The sequence below is a fragment of the Athalia rosae genome, chromosome 2, assembly GCF_917208135.1.
Source record: "Athalia rosae chromosome 2, iyAthRosa1.1, whole genome shotgun sequence".
Lineage (NCBI taxonomy): Eukaryota > Metazoa > Arthropoda > Insecta > Hymenoptera > Athaliidae > Athalia > Athalia rosae.
Genome location: NC_064027.1, coordinates 21,814,723 through 21,835,170, shown reverse-complemented (window position 1 = coordinate 21,835,170; position 20,448 = coordinate 21,814,723). Strand labels below are relative to the sequence as shown.

At 42.6% G+C, this 20,448-nt stretch overlaps 1 protein-coding gene across 4 annotated transcripts in view; it reads left to right on the top strand.

Moving 5' to 3' along the window:
- Window positions 1-20,448, top strand: part of LOC105689477 (semaphorin-2A) — a 232,362-nt gene that overhangs the window by 125,725 nt on the left and 86,189 nt on the right. For 3 of the 4 annotated variants that reach the window (XR_007277198.1, XM_048651054.1, XM_048651053.1), the window contains one exon: window positions 1,142-1,271. Coding sequence is in view for 3 of the 4 variants with exons in the window: in XM_048651054.1 (XP_048507011.1) it covers window positions 1,142-1,271 (130 nt within the window). In the remaining variant the exon portion in view is untranslated. Of the gene's footprint in view, window positions 1-1,141; window positions 1,272-12,905; window positions 14,485-20,448 lie in introns of those variants that run through there. The other variant, XM_048651055.1, reaches the window with a different exon arrangement.

Below are 20,448 nucleotides of genomic sequence, written 5' to 3'. Positions count from 1 at the left end.
CTTCTTCTTCTTTTTCTTTTTTTTTTTTTTTCTCTCTTATTTCTGCCGAAACTTTTGGCACGATCTGTGATCGGCCTATTAGGATCATTCATTATTTTGTTTCGGAGAGACTTTAGCGGGGCCCAGTTTCTCCCCCCCCACCCACCCCGTACCGTGGGCAGAGGGTAAAAGTTTGATCATCGACTTCACCGACGGTTTTTGCGATGCGAGTTAGGATAATACATATATATATCTGGTTATGTACAAGGAACGGCCGTAGGAATTCCTCGGAATCTCATATAATTCCCATACCCCGAAAAATCAACCTTTTTCCCCCCTCTCTCTCTCTCTCTCTTTCTCACTTCTTTTATTTCTATTTCTTTTCGTCCGATAGTCGTTATTGATACTCTCGCAAAAGTTTTCTCTGCCCCTCGCCGCTTTCCGAACTTTCGCATGTATATATAACCAACGGTGATACCGAACGAGATGTGTTGTCAACTATGGGTGGAAAACATATTTGCTGTAGCCAACGGTGCAAATAACCGTATCAAATATTACCGCCCGTACACCTACCCCGACCTACTATAGTAGACCCGAAGACTCAACGCCTCCGCCATTTGTCATTCGTTTTCTGTGTCTCTGTATTTTTTTTTTTTTTTCTCACCCTCAAATGAGAGATTTTCAAAAGTTACGTTGCGTTCTAACCCGAAAAACTAAATTTTCGGTCTACAAAAGTTAAAGAGATAATTCTCGAATTTTTGCAAAATCTTGAAACACCAAAATTTGTATGTATCGCTATTTTCTTTCAGAGCTTTCTGTTCTTTTTCTTTCCACTCATTCTGCATATCAACGAGAACGGAAACGGGTTCGAACGAAGCGTGCGGAATGTTTTTTCGTTGAATGAAAACGTCGTGTATTCATGCATATACACATAAGGCACATACCTATACATTTACACGTTGCATATATATACCTATATACCTTATCTGCTGTTTTATAATCTATTTCCGATAGGTACACGATATGCACTTCGCGAAGTGCATACTAAATACGGTACATTAAATACGTTGCGAATAATTTTCGCGCGTAATTCTTGCCGTAAACGGATAGTAGGTATGTATACATCATTTGAAAAATGTTCATCTCTCCGTTCTATTTGCAGTTGGAAAGTGTCGACGAAATGGATACATCAAGAATCGAGACCTCCAGGAAAACCCTTTGTCTATTATGGCTGGTTTTTCTCATCACAAGTGCGTCAGCTGCCGAGGGAACTTTGGAAAAACTTCACGAGGGTGAGTCGTCGTCAAATTTGTCAATATTTATTTTCATCGAGCGAAGGTAGGAAAAAGGGAGAAGGGAGAAGGGACGATCGTCCTTGAAACTCGACGAAATACCCTTATCTCTCGGCTATTTTTTTCCGCCGCGCAAATTTCTGACTCTCGTTATACGTATCTTATATACGTATATATACAATTACGTATACATACGTACGTATAGCTGAACGCGGGGTATAAATTTTATTCTTAACAATGGATGATTTTCGTCGTTGAGCCGCGGCCCGCGGGGTTTGGAAAGCATAAATTTTAAAGCGTCCGTCATACCCACTTAAAGTTGACTTATAATATAACGCGGAGCCTGATCCCATTATACTAATTCAAGATCGCCGGGGGCTAAACAAGCGAGAACAAGATCTATATACACGTATAGCCTTATATTATCTCTCTATATACAATACTTCTCATCCCGCGCGCGACGCTTAGAATATTTCGACCGTTTGTCCTAAGGGATGCCCATCGTGATCCCCACCATAAATTTCATCTGCATAATAGACATCCCTATGAATAAAGTTATATTCGAAATTCCGATCCTTGCGCCTTATAGATGTATGCGAACGTTATGCGCTTATATGTACGTATATACCTGTACAACGCGTCCAAATATGGGGAATAGTTGTCCGAATAGCCCGAGGCTTGTTGTGCAGTTTACGGAGAGGCCATATTCTTTTTTTCATTCGGTTTTTGCTATTCCGGCGAAATCGTGAGAATCCGCAAACCGGAGTAGCAAAGTTTCGAGTCTATTTTAGCGTTGAACGATGCTCGCCACGATCAAAGTCGACGAAGAAATCCTCGAATTATAAAAATGTGTATTCTTATTTATTCGAAGGTACACACGATGCATATGTATATACATACGTGTAATAGTTTCTCGTCAAATAACGGGGCCGCGAGTCGCGAGTCAAACGGAGAATCAAAGTTATACTATACTGTATAATGCAACGTTATATGCACGGGTTACCGTTCATATCTAAACCGGGTTTCCGGGGTTGATAAAATAGAACAATTGATAGACGACGCGTTGCAACCTCGAAAGGCAAAGGAACATCACACGACGCGCCGCGAGCTTCCGATGGAGAAAAAAATTCCGGCATTGCGTACTCCGGAAATGAGATTCCGCGGATGCACTGACGCAATTATATTTCGTGTCATTTTTATCGTAATTTTTTCTCCCTCTTCGCCCTCCGTCTTCTTGTTCTAGACGATCGCGGAACACGAAAATGTCGATGTCAAGTACATGCGTTACCTTCACATACATATATGCGATACACGTGGAAACTTTGAGTAACTCGGATTATCCGAGAATACTTGTTTCGAAGAATGCGGAAAATTGAAGGTGAATTTGTTTTTTTTTTTTTTCCTTTTTGTATTCGCGGCGAAACTTCTCGAGATTCTTATTCGAGTAGTTGCGAGAAAAAAAAAAAAGAAAAAAGAAAAAATACGCAAGAATTTCGATTCCACATCTTCGGCGTACACACGGTATCGGGTTCTATAGTCAGTTTTGCCGCTACAGATTTTGCTCCTCTGGCGCATCCATCATCCTCGAATAAACCAAATCTCGGTATTTGTTGGGATCATCATCCTTTCCTCGACGCGGCCGAGAAAGAGATGAATAGACTCGCTCCTATCTTTCTTCTCGTACTCGCGCATACGTATACCTATGGATACACGCGTATAGGTATACATATACGCATATATATATTTTCACATACGATCTGCCCCGGGGCGCGAACTTCCTGCTGTTGCGCCGCCGCTTCCAGAGGTGCGCCGTGCGTTATTTCTTCTCTTTATTTCTCTCTTCTCATCTCCTTTCTTTTCTCATATTATATGCTTCTTGAAGAACTCACATTCTCACGCGTCGACACTCAATTTTCTTTGATTTGTTATCCTGAGGGCATGATGCGGAATAAGTTAGTTTCGTATACCTATACTTTGGGATTTTCTACTTTTTTTCTTGTTTTTTTTTTTTTTTCGTTTTCTTTATTCTTCAGTTTTTTGGCGTCGGGTACATACAGAACCGACACTCCGTCTGAATTTGGAGCCTTCCCTCATTCCTCATGTATTATAAAACCACCTGCTCCTTTTGTTTTTTTTTCTCTCCTACGAAACAAATGGGAATGCACGGTTATTACGATTTACATCCATACACGAACCGTGTGCGTGTGTATACCGTACGTACATTTATAATGTATAACTTCAGCTCACCGCCAAATACGGGAAAAACCAACTTCACGGTCGTCGCTTATCTGCGACTACTCCTGAGTGCCGTGAAAGTTCCGTATACGAACAAGAGGAGAAAAAAAAAAAATAAAAAAAAACGAAGGATCGGAACGTGGCGACGGAGCTAACTGGAGAAAAATAGAAACGTTTTTTTTTTTTTTTTTTCTCCAAACCAACGCCTCGTTCATGCGGAGAATGTGAGGTAGGTAGATAGGTAATACCATTGCGCCTCACCCTTGTGAATCACTGACATTTTTTCATTATCAAAAAAGCGTTTTGTCGCGTCGCTTCGGATTTTTCGACGACCTACATCCTTGTCAATATATTTAAATGAGAACGCGACGAATGAGAACGTATTAAAATATCTATAAATATAAATCTCGTTTATCGATCCAGCATAAATGAATGCGACAGCTTGTCCTACTCAAGCTCGTTAGCCGTAATATGTAGATTGTAGATGCATCGGTCAGCATCTACATGTACGGTATATATTATACGGTGTTGTATGTACCGCGTATAACAAAACCACTTGTGGTGGTTTTAAATCGTGAGTAGTCGTTTCGTACTATATACAGTTTCGTGCAATATTTAAATTAAGTACCCTCCGCGTCGCACAATTGTATAAAATACTAACAATAAATTCCAAATTTTCAAAATTAAAGAGCGGGTAAGTATTCAAACGAACGAATAACCTTGAATGACGATAAAGTTACACGAGCGACCCATTCGACGCCACGCCATACCGAATCTGGGTTAGAAAAATCATCCTCATAATTGTTTTTTTTTTTTTTTTTTTCTCGATGACTCGAAATCGTCCGACGATCGATCGACGTCCGCGAAACGCGGTTAATTGAAGAGGGATAGCTAAATATAGCTGTGCGGGCTGCGGTTGCCAGGACTCTGTAGGGATGAATAGGGAAAGGGGTTTCAGGGGGGGAAGAGGGGAAGCCAGGGAGTCAGAGTTGAACGTATTAGCTCGTTTTACTGCAATCGACTGGTGCATAATTGGCCGAGACCTGCAGTTGCAGTGGCGAAAGCAGGAGCAGCAAAAGGCGCGGGGGACGGGGGGGGGGGGACGGGGTGGAAGGAATCCGTCCCTCAGAATTCCCTGATTTCCATTTCCTCCAACCCACAAACAGTGCAAAGGGAGAAGGGAAAATGGAAAGGAGTGTTAATAAGCTCCATCTCCGTTCGCGCGAATCGTTGCACCGGACTGTATATTAGTTTGTAGCGTCGTATATTATAGTTGGCAATTTATCAAAAATCAGGTCACGCCGGGCTTACTATAGGTCATGAGAACAAACGGCGACGCTTCTCCAGCTTGACTATATATACGAACGTAAATATATAGATTCAGAAGTTGTGCACGAGTACGGATTTGTATAATGTACGGAATGGGTTACTAAACTTTCATTTCTTTTTTTTTTTTTCAAAGTTCTCCCTATCCGATTATATGTATATCCTCTGAAAAACTGTACGTGTGATGCAGCGTGAAAATTTCAGGCTCAGGTAGACGAGAAAAAATTATGTCCGAGGGCCGTTGAAAGGATCATAAATTTTATAAACCGGACGATCACGTCGAGCTCGCGACGATTCGAAAACTTTCGAGAACTTGTCCGGGCAACGTACGATCGGTCGATCGTTTCGCAGAAGCGCACGTTACGATCAAGTTGTGAAAATTAGCAATATTTACACACCGATGAAAGTTACGTCGAAGAAATTCAAACAAACAATTTCACCCTGATTCAGCCGCAGGTATATCCTTTTACCTACTCGGAAAGTCTGTAAGCGGTGTTGGGTTAACGTACATACGTATACCTACGTGTTATACGTATGTACGTTATACAACCAATGTACAGAGGGAGGTTGAGGAAGCCGGGTAAAGTAAAAATGAAGAAACTGAGAAGCGAAAGAAAAAGCTTGGGGAGGTAAAAAAAAAATACTTTGAGAAAGTTTGAAAAATTCGCGAAAGCGACGCCAACGAATATACCGGGATCGGCGCAGACCGTTCGAACGACGCCGACGACAAACTGAAGCGAAATGTTTGGACGTAGAGGTAGTTCGCTATACTCAACGACTCGCCTCGTGCTCCTCAACCCTCCCCTACTGTACACCTATGTGTTATACGCACACGTTCACGTTCGTGTGCATACGTATGCGTGCAGCAGATCTTCTCGAGTCACAAAAGAGCACAAAATGGCAGCTCGGTATAAGTCACGTTTGTCTTATATACTTTCTTCCCGTCAGCGTGGTTTTCCGAAAAGAAATAGAAGAAGGAGCGACGCGCTGCTGCTCCTGACTGACTGTAAGATGTTTGTTCTTTGCGTTTTTCGATTTTTCTTCTTCTTCTTGTTTTTTTTTCTTCTCCTTCTTACGTTTTTCACCGCTTTCCGATGTCCCGTCCTCTTCTTCCTTCCGTATCCTATTTCGACGCTTCATCCACCTCTTTTGAAAGCTCGCGCGCATTTCTCTATCCTTTTTTTATTCTCATTCTTGTATTTAGTTTCATTTTTCCTCCTCGCTTCTTATCAGCCATCCTCCTTGACGACGGGGATCCCGAGGAAAACTTTGAAACTTTACTTATTTAATTTCCTGATACTTCGGGCACGTGGAATGTCACTTGCTTTTTTTTCCGGGGCGGTTTAAAACGGACGTTTTTTCTTCTTCCATTTTCTTTCGCTGCAAACTTCGAAATGCAACGCCGCACACGTGCAGTCCGTCGAGATTTTTAGCTTTTTTTTTTTTTTTCTTTCGTCGTCCAGAGACTGCTCGAGGAAAGTTTCGAAAAATTTTTCAAAAACGAGCTTTTTCAAAGATCGCCAATTTCCGGTTATAGTTATAAATAAAAGCGATGAGAAATCTTTCGGGACGGCCGCGCTCCTCGTCACAATTGCGGGGAGATCCGCGAAGAAGACACAATTATAGCAAAAGAATCGGAAATTCTGTACGAGCTTTTTAAAAGCGGTTTACCTCATATACACGCGACGGGGCGGTAGAAATACGTACAGCGAAGAACTTAATAAACTCCGGCGGAGTTTAATATCACGCAAGACTCCGACAAGTACGTACAATAATTATATTATTATTTGCTTTGCGGGATAGGTAGATAGGTACGTACATACATATACACGTATTACGTATATATATATATATATATATATGTATATAAACCTATATCGCAGTCCAGACAGCAGACAGACGGTGAAGAAGAACCGTCGCAAGAACCCCGACGACCGTCCGACCGACGCTTTAAATATATAGCCGCGATATTGCCGTCCCGAGTTCCACTTTTTGTACGCAAAATAACCAAAACTACCGCGATTCATCAAAGAACGTAGGTATGCAATACACGTTAGCTTTAATACGGAAAGATAGTTTTGCCTCCAAATCTGTATTAAGAATATATAAGGCGTAGCTGCGATAGTTTGTAATAAAATCTGTTTGCTCACCGTTATATAATCCTCGGATGTATCATATCCCTATCACGTCTACGCGTATACGGTTCTGTGTACGTATACCGAATCACTGGCTATTTCGTACTTTATATCCACAATTAATCGGGAATGAGAGGCGTGAATAGATCCGTGATAAATGAGGATCCTCCATCAAAGTCGAAAAGCACCATCAAAAGCTCGTTAAGATTCTTCACGGCCAACCTGATATCGTATAGCCGGTACGGCGTGTACGGTGTTGTATGTATGTATGTATAGCCTATAGCTATGTATTCTCCACGTGTACACTCGGTTTGGTCAAAGTTGGTATTTCGGAAAATATTCCACTATATTCACGAGCGAAGAGCTTTCCACCCGGCCAACGATAAATGTACAAGATGCGTCGTACGGGTTACGAGACAGGTGAAGCCGTCGCCTATTTTCTATCAGAAAGAAAAAAGAGAGAAAAAAAGTATCACGATCGTTTAAACAAGAATGTGATTTTTTTTTTTTTTTTCCCCCTCTTCGTTTATCGGTTTTCACGGACGGCTGGAGCGCTGATTTTTTTCGGTCTACGTACGACACGCGTTGTATCCATGTGTACCTACGGCGCATACCTAACGGTATCCAGTTGAACACAATGGGGTATATTATATAATTCAGTTTTCCAGTGAAACGACTCATTGATATGCGTCCGTTTGATGAGATCCCGGCGTCGATCGCGCGCGCGTTGTCCTCCACTCGATGCAGCGTTGCAGGCGGAAGGGAATTGGAGCAAAAGGGGCGGAGGGTAGCTCGGTCGGTCGGTCGGTCGGTCGGTCGGTCGGTCGGTCGGTCGGTCGGTGAGAGGGAGGTGGTAGTGGAATCGGGTGGCGCTCGCAACGTCCCGTCGGACACCCTCGTCAACCCCAACCTGGTTAGCTGTTTCAATTTCCCCTTTGGCGTACAAAACAGAAAGGCCGCGTAGATGGCGACCCGAAACGCGCGTAGGTACATACAACGTCGCGTCGCCGAGTGTGTGTATATATGTATACCTCGCATACCTATGTGGCGTACGGGTGTATACGTACTACATACATGCGTATGTACACACCTTATCCCCCGCACTTCTCTATTCGCGCCGCGAATACTCTCGCTCCTGTACGTACGACTGTTGTGTTTGTACGTATGTATAGGTATGTACGTATGTACGAAGTCCTGCTCAACGATAACATCTCTTTAATGAGCGTCCTACCGTGTCAAAGATATCATTATTATACTCGCTGATATCGTTATGCCTCGTTCAACAAATTCTATACACAACATTTATCGAGGAACGAGAATCAGTATAGGGGGTGACCGACGATTTTCCGGGGGCGAAGGCCGTTACCGCCATCTTTCAAAGGTGTAACACCCCCCGTAAGGGAACAAAATGAAAAATTTCACTTTGTCGAAAATGGCTTCCCTTTACGGCGGCGTTCCTGCTTTTTTGTGGGTTAGACCCTTCTGGTTGTCAACCCGTGATCTTTCTCTCCGTATCGTCAAATTTTTCATTTTTACTTTCCTTCCCTTTTTTTTTTTTTTCTTCTAAATCTTTCTCCGGTCGCGTCAAGCAATAAGATCGACGCAGCGCAGGTTTATGCATAGGTCGAACGCACGTATGGCAATACGGCCGTGCACATGTGAGCTTCGAGCGCTTAAATTCGATTATTAGGAAATGCGAGGATTATTACGCCGTTTCTACCCGTGCGCTCCTATGTACATACGTATGTCGACTATAATTCGTCGGGTACGAATTTTTTTTCTCGCCTCTTAATTTTCCCTTCCATTACGACTCAACGGCGTTTTACAGGCTCAATTTCTTCTTTCCGTTTTCTTCATCCCCCGTTTTCCGACCTACACTCTCCATTTTATTTTTTTATTTTTTGTCCAATTCCCTTTTTCCGTGATTAATTCTCTCCTCGATCGGTGACGAAACGAAACAAAAAAAAAAAAATTCATAAATTCACACTCTCAGACTATTTGTGGTCTGGCACTCGATCTTGACTCACGATGACTCCGATGCGGTGATCCAATTAGTCCTAATTAATCAACGACGGCTGTGGTAAGTCCTTATATAATTTTATAGCTGAATATTTACACCTTCGTATCCGACGTACCAGGTTTACCTATATAAATTAGACTGATCAAATTTTTGTTTGTTTTATAAATGTCTCAATTTTATTGCTCATGAAAATTTTATGGTAGTGAATGAGCTTTTTAAAAATTTCACCCTCGGTCAGGCTGTAAAGTTGTGAAAAATTCCCAGGCAAGTTTTCTAGCATTTTCAATCAGCCATTTTTTGAAGACCAAATCAAACACCAAAATCTCCATGTAGTTAACATTTAGCGTCCAAAAAGTCAAGCTGCACTCAGACGCAAAAAGACGCAGTGCAAAAGTCCGAACGGATTACGCAGAAAAGTCTGGGAAAAAAGTTGAATATTAAAAAAGTGGCAGATTTTACTTAGGGTGGGGGGGGGCGAAGTCCCGGATTATTATTTATTCAGATACGTCACTCGCTCGGTAGACGCCGCGCGTTTCTGTTCCGTTATCGGAAAACGTTAGCAAGAAGGACGTTACCGCCACCACTATCTCTCGAAGGGGTGTGCTCGCAGGCCTCGTCGACGCCATCGCCTGTATAACCGTTCGCCCGCAGAGAAGACGGAGAAGAAAAAGACGGAGAGGAGAGAGACACGTAAGGGAGGAGATAAAAAAAAAAAGAAAAAACGAGAGGAGCGGGAGAGTGCAGATGAGCAGAGGAGTATAAAAAGTTTGGAAAATGTCGCTTATATACTTCGCTCTCCCTCTGCCCTCTCGCTCCTCTCTCTCCCTCTCTCTCTCCCTACCTCCTCCGAGGCGCGCGCGTCGCCATCCACCCTCCGCGCTGCATACGATTTTATCGCCTATCTGGTCTCAGCTGTGACTCTAAAAGTAGCACTTTTTGCTCATCAGATATTGGCGGACGAGCTATTATACGGCTTTGCCGTATACGCACAGGATTTAAATTGAAAATATTTTCATAGGGCTTTAGAATTTCGTTCAATTTATGCATATAATAAAGACAGTTTACCGGTGCGGATATATGTATATCGGTCGTGTACCCGCGTTGCATTGTAATTCGGAATGACAGGTAAATTAATGAATCTCTCTCTCTCTCAGCGCTCGGTGCGATCGAACGTGTTCATAAATATATTGTGGATATTGTAATGAAATAAAATTGTCGAGGGGAATAAAAACATTCGTATATACACGTGTACCGTGAAACACGATTACTATCCCCGCATATTCAACAAATCCACTAAACGTGAGTAAACTCTAGATAAATACGAGCGGCGTTCGAAGTGGGGGATGGCGGGGCGGAACGGGGTGAAATATTTTTTTATTCAAAAAATGATCCAAAAGGACTTCGAACATCGTTCTGGATTTTTTTATTTCGTCGTTTCGTTCCGAAAAATATGCAATCGCGCGATTGTTACACGATTCGACGTTAAATTTGTGATTAAAATTGATCCGGGAAGCGAGGATCTTACCGACATGGATAATTGTTATCGGCACTTTTCTTTTGCTCCATTTTTTTTGCATAAACTCCAATATCCCAGTTGAGCGTTGAAATTCGTACACGAGCCGACGAAGCGCCCTCGAAAATCCATACCTATATAGGTGGGGGTCCAGTCATGTGTCGTTGAAGGATAACCAGTGATGGAATCGACAGGCAGATCGTTCGTTTGTCAAAGTATAGACCGCGTTGGCCGTTGAAAAGTGGTGGCGAGTGGCGGGCAGGGGGGGGGGGGGGGGGGGGAGAAAGGGTCGGCGTCGGGACGCCGCGGATGATAGTCCGGAGTCAGGGCGCTCGGCGTGGAACGCACGTGTGTGTCGGCGTCGCGGCGTCCCTCGTTAGGCAAAAACGCGAGAGATGATGGATGGACGCTAAATTGCATTAATTAAATTCACCGTGACGCCCTTCGCTCTAGACTCAAAATGCAAAGGTGGGGTAGGTAGGTAGGTAGATAGGTATAGGTACGCAACGTGTACATCCAATGTTGTACGTATATACGCGCACGTTAAATATATATATATATATGGGTGTACATAATTCGCGGCAGCCTGCAGGCTGTCCGTATTATACCGAGTTGTATATCGTACTCTTATATGATACTTACGTCACATCGGATACACATCAACGTCGCAATAGGTCAATTTCCGAGATTTTCTCAACACCCTTTCGTACAAAAGTCATTGACCAAGCTAGTTTTTTACATCTTTTGTTTATTCATTTTTTTTTTCTACGTACCAATTTACATTGGAGTCGCCTGTGAGGAAAACAAGTTTGAAATTATTTTATCCGAAGTAGTCGTCGCCGGATTTTGAATTTGAATCAAAAAATTTCTTGACGTCCCCACGTCTTACTTTTATTAAAAGACTTTCCTTCTCCATCTCATTGTCGAAGAAGTTTTCACGAGACGAGATGTAAGATGTGCTCATGTGTGTGTGCTGTGGATGTTTGTCCGTGGTAGTCGGACTCCGCTAACATTATATCACATACACGCGTTCGTTCACACGGACATCAGCCCTGCAGCTGACCGACTCGAGTAAGACATTAAAAAGGCCGATCTTCTCTCGTTATATTTTATATTCTCCTTTTTCTGACAAGCCGCATCACCTTTTTTAGATTGGGAATTCTTCTAAACGTGTGTACATGGGGCGTTTCACGCCAAATTCACCTGAAACCTTGGATAGCTCAGAAACGTCAAAGTAAGAATTAAAATTAAGTACAGGTAAAACATTTTCACGGGTTTTTTCCCCCGAACGACCGTTTTCAAAACGCTTGAAAAAAAATCTTGATCCATCTCCGCGGATCCCAAAAACCGAGGACATTTGATGGTACATATATTTGCGAGGAGTCTACCGTATCGTCTGAAAAAATTCCAGAACACAGAGAGATGAGTTTGTAGGGCCCGATTTTCGTCGATTTGACGGGGAATGGGCCTTACACTCGGAGTGAAGGGGGCTGGCAGCGTATTATAACATGCGTTGCGGTTGAGAAGAATTTAAGTAAGGGTTATACCGGCGGCGCGGGCGCAAGATATTAAGTATAATTTACTGGGCCGAGGATGAGGATACGAGAGAAGAACGCGCGCACCTCCCACGCTTTTTACCGCATACCCATACACACGTAGGTAGCACGTATTACTTATATAATTCGTCTAAACTTTAACACCGTGTTTCCCTTTTGTCGTGCGGTACGTTATTATACAGCGTGCAACGTTTCCTCAAAAGCTCGAACGGAAGTGGTGAAAATTCACCGTACAACAAAGCGAAAATCTTCTTCTTCTTCTTCTTCTTCAAACCGCGACTTTTTGTCTACACGCGTTTCGGTCTCTTAAACAGCGTAAATTTTACAAGCTGCAATTTATAATCGCCCCTGCAAAAATTCATACGGTTGCGAGCGCTGAATTCGCGCAAAGTTCAAAATCGCGACTAAGGTGCTTTTTCCAAACGAAGGTGTAGAACAATTTGTTCCATGTTCTTGATTTGGTCTTGAAAATTCTGGAAATTCTTTCATTTTTTTCAGACAGATATTCGCTTGTCCAAATCATGTCCCATAAATTCATGGCTACTAACAGACATGGCCATAGACGTTTTTGGAATATTTTCAGGTGTGATACCATCTCGGGGTCACGTCTTCCGAGATGTTTTTGAATTGAGGAAAAAAGTATCGTAACACGACTGAAGAGAATGCGAAATTCCGAGACTTCGCGCGTCGAGATCTGACGCACGACTGACTCACTCGTTGTCAGTGGCTTGTGTTAAGAGAGCGTCGAGACGCCGGACGTCGTTTTACGTCGCGCCGATTTCCGAGTGTGCCCGAAACTCTCCGAACGGAAAGCAAGCCGGGTTTGTTCCCGTGGCGCGTTAACTCGACTTGTTAGTCTTGCCGCGGCGGTTGATAAGCGGGGATATACGTCGTTCGGCCAATATTCGAAGACATATTTTCAGTGTTTAGAACATTACCTTGATTCGAAGAACGTCGAGAATGCGAAAATTATGTTCCACGATGCCGAACGAAGGAGCCCGATGACGCGGCTCATTATTTTCTAAGCTCCGGAGGTTTTCTCGTTCTTCGTTTCTTTGATTTTTTATTTCCTTTTGTTTCCCGTTCATTTTCGAGTTCGCTCGACGATCGAAGCGGCGATTTTCAACTGAAAAATGTGCAGGCAATAAAAAGATAACAATCAGTGGACTATGATAGTTAGTGATTTTTTAGCAACAACGGTTGCCAAAATTCCGCACTCCCGGGACGATTGTTTCGATTTACGCTGGTTTGAACCCAGTACCATTGAAATTGTGGAAAAGTTGTAGCCGAGAAAATAAAATATTGAATTATGTGATAACGAAGAGACGTGGTATCATGTGATTAATTTTTCTGTTCACTTCATTATTTCGTTTTAACGTATGATTTTACTCCGCAAACGAATGGGATCATTGACCGAGCGGGAAATAAATCACAGGCTATCGAATCACACGTGATTTTAGCGTTGATTTTTAAATACCCACGAGCACGTGGGTTCTCGATTTTCATCTATTCCGTTGTTCGTAAATTGACTGGAATGGGTAAGAAATCAGTCGGTCGTTCGTTCAAAGTCAACAACTGCAACTAGTGGGGAGGTTGTACTTCTAGCCAAATCAAATACTGACGATAGCGCGAGATAACGTATAATGTTGTGGCCATCCTGCAGAGATAAACTGAAAGAAACTCGAAACTAATTTACCGAAGAGGAGATATTCAAAGTTCCTATAGCACGAGAATCATCGGCAAAGTTCGACAAGAAAAACAGAATGAACGTGTAAATGGAAGATAGAAATCCGAGCGTCCCGCGTTGTTCTTCTCTCCGAGAAATTCCTCGTCTTTTATTCTACGTTGTTTGAAAAATCAACGCTTATTTTGGTATCCGTCGGTGAATGTTCCGCTGCCTCCTCCGCCGCCGTTACACTCCTCGGGGAACCGACTAAACCGTGGCTAACTCCGGAGCGAACGAGTCGCAAAGGGCAACAGCCGCACGACGCGGACGCTCAACTCTCAAGGGCAGACGCCAAGCGAGCCGCACGCTCGCCGGTTTTTAGTTTCGCTTTTTGTGTGACCGGAGTGACCGTAATTTTCAAAAACGATATAGAAAATTTTCAGAGGTTCTCGCACAGAGTATAATCCCAAGTGAAACCACCCATCGCCCAAGTGATTTCCGGCGACGATTTCGTCAGAATTTTCGCACGCTCTGAAAACAGTGGTGATTTTTCGATACTCCGCACGCTCGCGGAAGCGAAATAATTGGAATAAAAAATGAAACGCCGTTTACCGGATGTTATTATCCTGATTAGGGCAGCTGTCCTTGCAGCTGTTCTTTCGGAACTCGGGGTCCTATCCAGTCGACCCGCTGGCGCTCATCCTGGCCACGCTTATTTCGAACAACCATGCTGCGGACATTCTCATCTGCGCCATCACAAAGGTATAGAGAAATATCAACAACCCGAACGTACGCGAAAATATTCTCCCGGTATTTTCGCCGTTGAGAAACGATGGCATACGGACGAACGTTCATCGCGAGAAACAGTTTTGGACGTCCCGATAGCCGCGGAAAGATATTTCACTCGGAGACTTCGATGCGTGGTCGCCTATGATTTTTACAGTTTCCCCGGTTTCTTTGACAATTCATCCGCGATTGGGATCATTTTTTCGACGCGATTCATATCTGGTCTGCGGACACCAGATTGTTGTGTGCATTTCCGCTTGAGAAATATACTGGGATTGGTGTAAAAATGAGAATAGTGAAAGTACAAAATTCCACTCCGCCGTACGTAACGTAGATCATACGGACCTGCACAGGTAGACGAAGTTTAAACGCGACTATAGTTTTTTTCCTAGAGGTAAAGCAGTTTTTTTTGTCGTGATTCTAATTTTTCTTCGGCGAGATCAACGGGTCTTCGAATTACATAATTGTGGTCGTAACGCGAGCCATGAGAAACCGCCATTTTATCTGGCAAAGTTCTCGGAGGAGAATCGGCTCTATGACAAAGCTGATTCTCTTTCGAGTCTTGAAATTTTAATATCTTGAGTCGGTGGTCGGTCGCTTGAGTCTCTCGAGTCGAGAGGATTATGAAAAAGAAAAGAGAAAAAGTGATTCTTGTGATCTGGGGCACTCCGTAAAAGCTCTGCACTGTACGATAACGATATCTCTGCGGTGTGTGTATACACCATTCGGAAGATGAGAGTCGGTGCGCATAAAGATATTGAAATGAAAATTAAAATCGTTCCTCCCCTTTGATCATCCTTTACGGCTCTCTTCCCATGTACCTATGCGATGAACAAATTTTTCCTTCAAAAGTTTTATCGAATAAACGTTATCAATTCCATTTTCACGTTGGTTTAAATATAAGTCGTGTGCAATTTTCAGTAACGAATTAAGAGTGTTATTCTTGGTTTTTGGCGAGTTGCACATTTGCAGTCTAAAAAAAAAACGACGTGGTTTATTGCAAATTCAAATGTTTGTTAATTTATTTATTTTGTCATCCAAATATGTAATTTCCCATCTCTCTCTCTCTCTATACGACGGTATGATATACCTACTTTGCCGCTGCTTGATATGTTCGAACCAAAAATGCAAGTCTTCCTCTTTTACCTCTTCTTCAATTTTTTGCCTCTCATTTTGCGGTATAGAGGAAATTGAATTTTTTCCAATCTGGATCAACGATGGTAAAAAAATGTCCACACGCGTACGAGCATCGGATTCTGAAAAGCAAGAGAAAAAAAAAAGAAAAAAAGATAACTCTCGAATGATAAAAGAAAGAAAGCGTAACTCGATCTCTTCAACTCCCTGGAAACTTCTCGTACTTTTTCTCCTATAATATTCGATAGATAGAATTTGACGAACGAAAGAGAAAATTCCGAGTATTACAAAAATCTATTTCGACGCAAATCCGAAGTCTCCAGCGCTCGTATAAAGTAATGTGCTCGATTCGCGACAAATAACTCAGAATTCAAAACTAAAACCACCGAAACCGTAGAACCAAAAAAAGTCACGCCAGCCACTCGACGTCGATGAATTATTAAATTTTTCCTCTTTTCCGCGTCTCTTCAACCGGGAACCTGTAAAGTTGAGATTTCATTTCGCGGCTAGATTATGTGGGATTCGTTATACTTACACTTTTCACTGCGTACTGTACATGCAAGTACATGGGTGTCCGCACACGTGTCGTTACAAGGGACAATTTCGACCCCTGTATACGGTCAGCAGTTATACGGAACATTAAGTGGGCTGTTGAAATTACCTGCTGCGGAGTCCGTAAGGTCTCCCCTGTACATCGCAAGTTTCTTATCTCTTTCCTTTCACTTTCTACCGTTGCTTCGGATTTTCGACAATTCTCCGAATACAAATATAGGGGGTAGCTAGGTATTCCTTAGTCGCCGCATGGGTACACGTGTAGGTATATTTAGGTATACGTTAGGTTTCGAGTAAATCAGAATTCCTGCAGCCACCTTTTGTGTCCTGAAGAGGGCAGTTGTTTGCCTCCTTCCCAGTCTTGCTGCTTCCTCCCACCGTCCCTCTTTATTCCCCTCTACCCCTTGGTCCTTCCTCAAAAAACCTGGCGACTCGAAGAGGGTAGGAAAAAGTTTTCAGACCCTTTGGGACGCCGAACAGAATGCGAAAGGACTGTAGACTATTCTTCCCCTATATACGTTCAGGTATACCGCTTGTACCGGGTGTATTTTTAACGCTCCTAAACTTTATACCTGCAGGAGGAAAACTTTTCGTAGCGCTAGCTAATAGTCCTGTTCCGTTGAAATTATCCGCGGAACAGGACGGGGGATAACTGTAATAATTCCGTCAGGCGAATGACGAAATTTTTGGACAACCTTCGATAACAAGTGAGTAATGTGTAAAAAGGAATTCCATTTGCCACGTTACAGTAACGAAATAAACTAGAAAATTCAGAAAACCCTCAGCTTCGGTGCAAAAGGAAAATAAGCGCGAGGTGAGAAACGAGCGTTAAAAAGAAAACGTAGAAGAAGAATACGAGAAGAGAAAGAAAGGGGAAATAATCGGCTGTTGCAGTTGCAGCTGCGGGGGTGAGACTTATAACGGTGCCAAGTGCCAACTTCTCTTGTTAGAAACGAACAATTAAGAAGTGCAGTACCTGCAACTTCACGGAAGCTTGTAACCTTACTGCTTCTGATATACGTACATCGTGTACATGTGTAATATGTACATAATTACACAGGTAACCCCGTGTATTTTACGTATATTTTTATTTATATATACCACGTCCTCGAAAAGAATCCGAGTGTTCCACGGCAAACCGGATTTTACCACCGCAGCTGCCGCTGCGGCTCTACGCGTATGGTATAATGCGCAGCGTCATTCGTCCCTGCACTGTATGTACATTTCCGAAGCATCCGCGTTTGGAAAAGAATTTTTTTGAACGGGGCATTTTTTACCGAATCACTTCATACAGCCACCCCTTACTACTTCACGTCATTTTTCCGAATGAAAATTGATTTCCATAATAACGCAGGGATACCGGAATGTTGCTCGACCTCTTGCCGGACACCCTGTATACAGATATCTCGATAGATAGTAGGTATAAAACGTAGATACGCACGAATATAGACATACGTATGTAGATTTTGCAAAGTCAGAGTCTAGACTGCTTCTATTTCTAATGGGGGGAGAGGAAAATCTCTGCGAGCGCAAATAGACGCACAGATATATAGTATAGTCGGTATACGGGCTATAGACAAGTTCCAGGTAAGCAGAGTAGGTACATGAGGTGTGTGTGTATATATATGTAACAATTTTCCCTCTCGCTTTCTCTCGTGATCTTCTTTTTACTTTTTCTTCTTGTTTCTCTCCGTCTCTTTATCACTTGATTCCATTTCACTCCATTCCGTTTGCCTGCGAACCAACCCTATATCCCTCTCCTCTGCACCCTTCCGCGTTAAATACCAGTTTTAATTAAATTACACATAATTTCCTGCTGCGCACTTATAGCTGCTGCTGCTTTTATAAATACATACATATTATATCTACAGCTGCGTGTATATGTGCGCTTATACGTGTATACGTGAAAAGTACATACACCACGACGTTCACGTCTTCGCCGATGTGATTGGTGTGTAAATATAATTTAATTGGTTTCTTAAACTGCGCGAGAAGTATCAACTTCACACTCGCTATTCCCTATAATTTTCCCACCGTGCATCGCTCCGGATTCATCTCTTTTTCTATCCAATTCACCACCACCGGCGCAAACTCCGTTTCTTTAGTTTTGCTCGTCTTTCTTCTTAAACTAGACGTTTCGTAAACTTCTCGTCTAATTCAAAAAAACAGATTCGCTACGGTACCTCCGGGAAAAAACCTACAAGTCGAAGTAGAATGGTCCCGATATATGCGGAGGTTGGATAATTTTACAATACTTTGGGCCAGGTGAAAAACATCCTCCAAATCGCTAGAAAACCATTTATAAAAAAAAAAACGGGCCAAGTCGCTCTGCCTCTGCCAGTACACGCGACGCCATCTTATTTTTGGGTCAAAAGGATTCAGGCCTACTCGCCTTCCAAATTTCTTCCACGACCCGCGGTCTGGCCGCAGCTTAGGCGATTCGAAAGAAATAAGGCCCGTGCCATTGCAAAAGTGGCGGTCCAACTGTTGTACTTTGATTTTCTGAAATCTCGTTTACTTTTTTTTTTTTTTTGAATATCATGCAACGGCGAGCTGTTCAGTTGGCATGTGTATAAATACGAGCGTATCGCTAGGAATATTCGCTGGTGCAGCAGAAACTCCCGCTACCTATACACGCATACAGCTGTAGGTGTACACACGTATATGTTTTATATAATAGCGTTCCCGCGTTGTTTTATGTTTGCACGTTTTTAACCGAACGATCATAAAACCTTCTCGCGTTCATTGCTACCACCGTCGCGTTCGCGTTCACGTATATTTATATGTATATATATACGTACACCGATATATATAGTCTATTCGTAAACAACGAGAACAGTTCACCCGTTATACCTCTCGCTTCACCTCATCCGTCTGGCGCACGTGAATATATATCTATACACTATCCTCAACTCCGCGACAGAATTGCCAGTGCATACGGCTATGTACTGCCGTGTGTGTGGGTATAAAATATATATTACACATATAGTCGGTCACACCGCCCCGTTAAGTGCCCAGTTGTTTTTTTTTTGTTTTATTTTATTTCGTTTTATTTTATCTCGCATACCTACCCGCTGGCCACGTGTACTTTTGTAATTGGCCACACTGTAGGTACGATTTTTTATCTCCACCTAGACATCCATGGTTTTTTTTTTCAGTTCATGTACGAATTGATACCCTATTTTTCATGTCCAACAACCTGTGTGGTTCTTTTTTTTTGTTTTCACGTGATTGGTTTGAGAAAATAAAAAAATTTCGTAGTTTTGTCTCAGTTTATCATATTCTCAGGTTTTTGCTTCTCATTCATTTGATTGAAAAGGCGACATTTTTCCATAAAGAAACGGTGGGATTTTTAAGTCCGAATCAGCCTAGTCAGGCGTACTCACGTGAAGCTATGCACCAGGAAATTCAGCCTGCGAACAAAGTGGCAGCTACTTACGAAGTTGCGCGTGTTACGTCATCGCAAAAGTGCGCGGATGTCATTCACTTTGTCATTCAAACCAGCAGCAGCAATTGCCTTACGTGCACGGACGATATGCGGTGATAGAAATCTTGCTCGTTTTCTCCCTCCTCGCGTTGCACTTCCTCATATTTCTTCTTCATTCTTCATTTTCTTTTCTTTTTTTTTTCTAGACCCAAAGAGCATAACGCACCGGCAAAGGTAGACAATTGAGATAACACCGTGGAAATTAAATCGGAGTGTTATAGAGGAGTGAGAATTGGATTTGGTTCTGAAATCCTATTTCAAAAAAGAGAATTTTCTACTCGAACTCGCATATGTACGAGACTCGTTTATTCGTGCGTTGATTCGTCGGCGTACTATGGCCTCTCGAATTTCGCGATAATCGTATCGAATTGCAGATTCGAATGACGCGCAGACTTGGGACACATATGTATATGTTCGATTCAGTTTGCCAATGACACGGATCTAGCCAGGTACACGGTCTAGATTTTGATGCTTGGGATCGAAATGTGATCAAGAATATCGAGAAAACAAACGATTTTTCGCCTCAAATGTGTTTGACAATAGAGAAGTTTTTAGGGTCGAACTACCGAATCAAATTTCACTCAACTGTTTCTCTTCGGTTTCTTTGTTTTGTGCTTGAATTTGTGTTCGCTTCTTCGCATTTACACTCGCTTCTATGTATTACGGCAACGTCTTCGCTCAGTCGTGTGGCTTACGCCTTGGTAGTTTTTTAGTGCTTGGACGAATATTTTATTACTTATACTTTACCGGCTCTTGCCGCGTTCGCT